The following is a 7,553-nucleotide window of genomic DNA, read 5'->3' on the forward strand; positions in this document are numbered from 1 at the left end:
CTGGAGTTTTGATGTCCAAGGGCAGGAGAAGAAGGGTGTCCTAGCTCTAAGAGAGAGAGACAGAGAGAGAGAGAGAAAGAGAATTTGGCTCTCCTTTGTCTTTTTGTTCCACCCAGGGCCCCAGCCAACTGGAAAGTGCCCGCCCACACTAAGGGCAGAACCTTCCCACTCATTTCACCAACTCACAAGCCAATCTTGTCTCAAAATAATCTATAGACACATCCAGGAATAATGCTTAACCAGCTATCTAGGTATTCCTTATCCAGTCGAGTTGACACATAAAATTAGCCACACAGGTGTGCACTCAGCTTAACTTTTCATTCCAGATCTACTGGTTTACTGTGGAGTTTGGGCTCTGCAAAGAAGGAGACTCCATAAAGGCATATGGTGCTGGGCTCCTGTCGTCCTTTGGTGAATTACAGGTATGACCCTGGAGTCAAGAACAGATTTGAAAATAGTGGGTCCAGGAGACCATTACTGTTCTTTTGACAACCTAGGGGCTCATTCTCCAGCAACTGATAGCTCAGCAGCCAAGTCACAGCTGTGGGTGTTCCTGATAGAAATTTAACTATAAGCACGTAGGTGCCTGGGCAGGAGGGCCTTGTATGGAGTCAAAAATGTGCTTGGCTCCCATGCTGTTTATGGATCTACCTTCCTCAAAAGAGGTCAGAACGAATTACACTCTTGGCTGGAGATTTTAGATGAGCTGAGAAGGGTGGGATCTATTATCTGCAAAATAATTCTGGCTGCATTTGGGCTGGGTGTTGAAGGAATGAACGTGAGATGAGAGAAGGTGCATCAGTGACCTGTGGGATGTAGCAGGGGCCACTGATCCTGGCTTAACCATGAAAACTTTTCACCTGGGGCCTGCAGTACTGCTTATCAGATGAGCCAAAGCTTCTGCCCCTGGAGCTGGAGAAGACCGCCATCCAAAATTACAGTGTCACGGAGTTCCAGCCCCTGTACTATGTGGCTGAGAGTTTCAGTGATGCCAAGGAGAAAGTGAGGTAAGCTGGTGACCAAGGTGAGCCATTAGCCCCGTGGGCCTCCCGACTCAGGCTGGTGCCACTCATCTGTGGGTGGGCAGCCAGAATAGTGGATGCCAAGGCCCACAGCAACTTTGCATGGCAGACAGAACCTCTCACTTTCTCCACCCTCCACTTTCCACTATCTGCTGGGAGGCTGGACGTGCTGACCCCTGGAGACAAACCCTACCTCCTGGTCCCTATTCAATATAACCACCAAGTCTAGTCACTGAACCCTCCTGGGCACAGAATAGCCACTAATGTTCACCGCAGCAAATCAGAGATGTCTTCTAAGCTGGGATGACACTTCTTCACTTTATTCTCCCAGACACCTACATACCGTGCTCCCTTACCTCTTCTGTATATAGCTTCACCCAAATTTAATCTCGTGGGTCTTTCTCTAAACAATTGATTTAAAATCACTACAGATCTCTGCCACCAGTGCTTCTGGGATTTATTTTTCTCCTTAGTACTTGCTACCATCTAATATATTATAGAATTTAAGTTCCATGAGGGTAGGACTTTGTGTTCTTTATGTTTCCTGCTGTTTTCCCACCCCTGCAATTGTGCCTGCAGCAGATTGAGCCCTCAAAAGATAATCGGTGGGCATCAGTCTCAGAGGCAGTTAAGCAAGAGGCTGATGGAAGGTTCTGGGACTCTAAGTGCTCGGCCCTCTGAGCGGATACCCCTGTCCTCAGCTCTTCACCCAGACTCTCACCCAAGCAGGAGACAGGCCAGGCAGAGGGTCTACCAACTACTCAAAAAATATACATCTTAGCAGTGATGAATGGTAGCCACAGGACATACCATCCTGTGGCAGTCTGTGAAGCTGGGTAGGTCAGCTGTCTGTGCACTGGGCTTAAGTAATAAAGGCACAGTGCTGGCTCCCAAGTCTACTTGGTTTGGACTGAAGTGATTTCCTTTCTCCCCCTCTCACCAGAGCTCTCAAGTGCTTTCCTAGTTCTTGCCTAAACCTCCCCCCTACACTGGGAGCCTCACCTCCCTCCGGTCTCCAATGGCTCCACTGTTCTTGGGACCTCTTGAGGGCGATGGAATTTAAGGATTGGTGCATTGTCTCCTGTGTGATTAATAACAACAGTAATGGATAGTGTGAGCCCAGTACCTGTTACGTGCCACACACTGTTCTAAGTGCTTTTCATGTATTAATTAATTTAATCTTCGCACAAGACTTCAAAGTTTGCAGGTGAGGGTGCAGAAGAACAGCAGGGATGAGTAACTCACCCCATGTCTTGCAGCTGGTGAATGACAGGCCCAGGGCTCAGAGCAGGTGGTGGTGCTTAGCACCAGTGCTCATGAGCACTGGTCATACTGAGGTCACATTTGCATAGGCCCTTCCAGAGGCAGCTCTTTAACCAGCAAGTGATTAGTCCCTGACCAGCAGGACATAGGCCATCTGCTTTGCCAGGCCCCAGGGGAGACAACCGAAGCTCCATTCTGCTGAGATTCATTCATGGGGTGAAAGAATGCTGAACATCCAGGTTCAGACAAAGGTTCAAGAGGGGACCTGGGCCACCCTGGGGATTCCCTGGAAGTGCCCAGCCAAGGGAAACCAACTCTGACCATTGTTTCCAGATTCAAGTTCTAGGCAGAGGTTTGATTGGCTGGGCTTGGGTGCTATCCCTGGGACTGACTGCCTGACAGACAAGTCTACGGGGTAGAGGCAGATCACCCACAGCCAGTGAGGCCAGTGCTTTATAGAAAGAAGAGGAAGAGGTGTGGGGCAAACAAAGTTCTAGATGTGGATCCGCTGGGCTGAGGAAGAGGAGGTGAGAGATGCACTTGGCCATTGGTTCTTCATGAAAGATAATAACTAATATAGAACACTCACTCCACATTCTAACAGTGCTCACTACAGCCCTCTGACATAAGTGTTGCTGCCACCCCAATTCTACCAAAGAACAAGGAAACAGGGGTGCTGTGAAGTGAGGCCCCTTCCTCATGGCTACAGAGATGCAGTAGGCAGAGGCAGAATTTCCGCCCAGGCAGCCTGATGCCAGAACTTGGGGACCACACTTGCCAGATTTGGAGGGCCCTACTCTTTCCCTTACTGTGGTCTTTTCAGCACAGTGGCAACTTCTGCTTTCACCAGGGGCCAACTTAGAAATCGCATCCGTGGTGACTTGGGAGCATCCTGTCAGTTAAATTGACTGTCCCTCACAGAAGCCCTCATGGCAGAGTCCTTCCAGATCTGGGAGTAACTCACTGGGAGGGCAGGAGAGCAAAGGGTGCAAGCTAGAGTCACTGCCTGTGTCTCGTCCCGGCTTTGCAGTTTCCTGGCCGTGTGGCCTCGGTCGTCACATAGCCTTCCCCAGCCTCAGTTTCCTCATCTGTAAAATGGGGATAGTAATAGGACCTACCTGCTAAGGCTTTTGTGAAGGCTAACTTAGGAATGATATCTGTTAAGTGTATAGAGAAGTTAGAACTTAACATAGTTCTTGGTATATAGAAGGTGTACAATCCACATTAAATCCCATCATCAATATAGTGCTTTCTTCAACTCTTGAGAACTCTATTTCCCCCTTTGAATTACTTGTCAAGCATTCAGAGATTTTTTTTCTATAGCGTTGTTTGGCTAGATTTTACTCTTGATTTTATCTAATGATACGAGCTTACAGCTTTATGATCTACTGTGCTTTTATTGTAAGCTAACTAGGTCTTTTTGGAACGAAATGACTAAATAAATATGTGCATATATGTGTTTGTATGTACACACAGACACACAAAGGCCTTCTGAAAGGCCTTTCTCAGCCTGGCTTCTGAAGCCCTTGTTCTAGTGAGGTGTCTGCGCTACCCACGGCACAGTGAAATGCTGCTGAGAAATCTCTTGAAATTACTTTTCTGCAAATGGTGTCCATCACCCAAGCCTATGGTTTTGGTTTTAGGAACTTTGCTGCCACCATCCCTCGGCCCTTCTCAGTTCGTTATGACCCATACACCCAAAGGATTGAGGTCTTGGACAATATTCAGCAGCTTAAGATTTTGGCCGACTCCATCGACAGTAAGTAATTTACTCCCTGTGAGTCTACTTTCGTGCTTAGTAATAGAGGCACGATAAGAAGTGTACTAAAGATTGCATTAAGGAGAAATGCATTTCCATGAAAGCGTTGAGGGTGAGGAACTTGGCAAAAATGCCAGAACTGTCTGAGTGTCCTCTCCCCTTTGACATTCCACGATTCCACCTCTGCCCTTACCCACATACAAATTTCCACACCTGGCTCCTCCCGCAGCCATGTTCCTTTTACTTCTTTGCTTCTGAATACTAGTTGGTATCAGTCTGCCTGGTTCCATCTACTTTATAAACCAGCCAGTGGCTCATCGATTGGCCTTCCACCCTTCCTTGATAAGGCTACTATAACAGTTGTTTTTAAACCACAGGGTTACCTTGCTCATCCCTTGATTCTCTCTCTAGCCTTTCATACTCTCTTCCAACAATGTTGATTGACTTTTAGTTCCCACGCTCCCTCCTGGCTCCCAACCTGTGCCCATGCAGTTCTTTATGCTTAAAATTCTCCCCTTCCCACTCCCATTTAGAGACACCCAACTCCCCTCCTTTAACTCTTAATTAGGTATCTCTTCTTGTAGGAAGACCAGGTTTGGATGTCCTTCCTGTGTCTTTGCATTTCTACAGGTCCCTCTCTCAGAGAACTTATTGTATTGTTTGCTTGTCTGTGTCACCAACTAGACCTGAACAAAGGACTAGTCAATTTTACTGTCAAATCCCTAGTACATAGTCCTATTTCTAAAAATTACATTAGGCCCTCAAGAGCGGTTCAAAGAATGAGTAAAACTTCCAAAGAGGGGAGCCTGAAGGGAGAAACTCTAGGCCAAGTGGGGTGTCCATGACTCATGCAATGCCAATGAAGGCCAAAAAGCTAGGCAAACTCTAATACCCCTGGGTCCACTTCTAACTCTGACCATTATGGTCATTCCTCATTAGATGTGGCCATCTGTGAACAGACATTTTGAAAATGTCCAATCTCTCATCCTGAGAGATTCTATCTTACACACTCAGCTGGAGTAGATTTGTTCACTAAAGACGCCATCCAAGTTCTTCAGCAGTTAGGATGTAAGACGGAGGGTTAGGCCATAGCTGTTTCTTTTTTTCTCTTTCTCACTGTTCCTGGAAAGGCAAGAATAACTCTATAGGTTATGATAGGAGTTTTTTAAAGCCAGAGAACAAGTTTATAATAAATAAATTTAGGAAGCAAAGGGTCTTCAGAGCCATGTGACCTTATGTAAGACCTCACTGCCTCTCTACACTGTGGCCTCCTCAGGATACAGGAGAGAGTGAGACTTGTGCATTTCCAAGGCCCTTTCCACCTTTATGAATAGTCTATGCCCCCGTGGCCCCTTGACATGTGAGAACATGGCCTAAATGGAAGTAGCTACATTACACCTTTATCCTAGCCACGTGGGCTGGATCATCTGCCTAAAGCATGCATTCTCAAACTTTAGCGTGCATCAGGAAAGATTGCTAAAAAATCAATGGTGCTAAGTCATAGCCCCCCAGCTAAATTTACCAAATTCATGTCTACATCTTGGGTATTTGTAGACCCTACATGATTCTGACACCAGAGATTTGTATGAACCATACTTTTAGGTTCAATTACTCAGTTCCCTGAAGCATCTGTTAGATAGATGTTGAAGAGAAACAGAGTAGCTCCCCAAGTGATTGCCTGGGGAGAAACCTGTTAAGTCCTTCCCTGGGAAATAGCCTATGGAAAGAGGAAGCTAATTACATCAGTAGCTCTACTACTCCCTAAATACATAAACCATAACTGCCCCAAACTTATCTTTGTAACTTAAGTTGTAAGCTCCTTGAAGGTTATGGCACAGTTTATCCATGCAGCCTACTGATCTCCTAGAGCTTTATATACTGTGGACACCTGAAGGGTGCTTGTTCTTTAGTTGAGTATCTTATTTGGGCATTTTTTTTCTTTATAGGTGAAGTTGGAATCCTTTGCAATGCTCTCCAGAAAATAAAGTGAAACTATGGATAGAACTTGATGGGGATCCAACCACTTCTTTCATCAGAAAAAGTCCGATTAGCAAACATTAATTTGAAATAATAGCCTTAAATCTTTTTGGAAGAAGATAATAATCTTAAAATTATTAATAATTTAATCTGAAATGACAGCATATTAATATATACCCAAAAGCATAATGGTAGATCTTTTGGGGTCATCTTTGATTTAAAAAAGATAATTCAATACTCTCAATTGAGTTAAATCAATAATCTGTCACATTTCCTGAGATTGATTAAAATTGAGACATGTTTCATCCAAGATTCATATGTATTTTTGTTATTTGTCATAGAAAACTCATGAAAGAGTACATATGGATCAATGTAAAACAAAAGACTGTTATTAGAATTGAATTATTTGGTTTAATATAAATCTTGGCCTACAAAGTTCATTTTTTATTTGAGTTAACTATGACTACTACTTTATTATTGTGCCCATGAAGATTACCTTTAATGAACGAGCCTATTAAAATAGTCACAAACATTTTCTATAATGTTATATAAAAACATTTCTGTATTTTTTTTCTTTGTAATCACAAATAATGCTGATAAGGTAATGGAACTTTCCAATTAATTGTCAAGTCTGTTTTAGGAGACATTTTGGATACAATCATGATGCATCAGATGTTGACTAAAGACCTAGTTGGTAGATACACAGTAAATATTCATTGAATAAAAAAGTGAATATAACATTTTAAAAAAGAAAATCCACTACAAAGTGAAAATTTTGTGTTAGAAGAAAACATTATTACATACCAAATTTTACAGTTGCAAATATTTCTTAGCATGAAATGTTCCTCTCTTTGCCTTAGAAATACATTAGCTGATAATCTTAAGACATAAAGGGATATCACCTTATACCTGTTAGAGTGGATCCTATCAAAAAGATAAAAGATAAGAATTGACAATGATGTGGAACCAAATGTTGGTGGGAATGTAAATTAGTACAGCTGTCATGGAAAATACCATGGAATTTCATAAGATAATTAAAAATAGAACTGCCATGTGATATAGCAATTCCATTTCTGGCTATATATCCAAAAAAAGAGTGAAATCAGCATATCCAAGAAATTTCTTCACTCCCATGTTCATTTGAGCATTATTCACAATAGCCAACATAATGGAATCAACCTAAGTGCTGTAGGCATACCATTCAGTCTGTACAAAGAAGGAAATCCTGTCATTTGTGACTGCATGGATGGACTTGGGGGGCATAATGCTAAGTGAAATAAGCCAGGCACAGAAAGATAAATGTTGCATGTTCTCACTTACATGTGGAATCTAAAACAACCAAATTCATAGAAGGAGAGCATGGAATGATGGGGAGCTCGAGGATGGGGAAAACTGCTTGAATCTTTAAAAGTGCCAAAAGAAAAAAGTAGATTGTAATGATCTCATCACAAAAAAGAAAATATGTGAGGTGATGTCTATGTTAATTAGCTTGATTTAATCATTTCATGACGCATACAAAAATCAGAACCCCA

The 7,553-nt window shown here is 43.1% G+C and overlaps 1 protein-coding gene across 1 annotated transcript in view; it reads left to right on the forward strand.

Moving 5' to 3' along the window:
• PAH (phenylalanine hydroxylase) overlaps positions 1–6,644 on the forward strand; it is a 66,277-nt gene extending 59,633 nt beyond the window's left edge. Inside the window, exons 10-13 of the mRNA XM_053586694.1 lie at positions 327–422; positions 874–1,007; positions 3,929–4,044; positions 5,991–6,644. Of these exons, the coding sequence (XP_053442669.1) occupies positions 327–422; positions 874–1,007; positions 3,929–4,044; positions 5,991–6,034 (390 nt within the window). The 3' untranslated portion in view covers positions 6,035–6,644. The remainder of the gene's footprint in view (positions 1–326; positions 423–873; positions 1,008–3,928; positions 4,045–5,990) is intronic.
• Positions 6,645–7,553: the final 909 nt, after the last annotated feature.

The sequence above is a fragment of the Nycticebus coucang genome, chromosome 3, assembly GCF_027406575.1.
Source record: "Nycticebus coucang isolate mNycCou1 chromosome 3, mNycCou1.pri, whole genome shotgun sequence".
Lineage (NCBI taxonomy): Eukaryota > Metazoa > Chordata > Mammalia > Primates > Lorisidae > Nycticebus > Nycticebus coucang.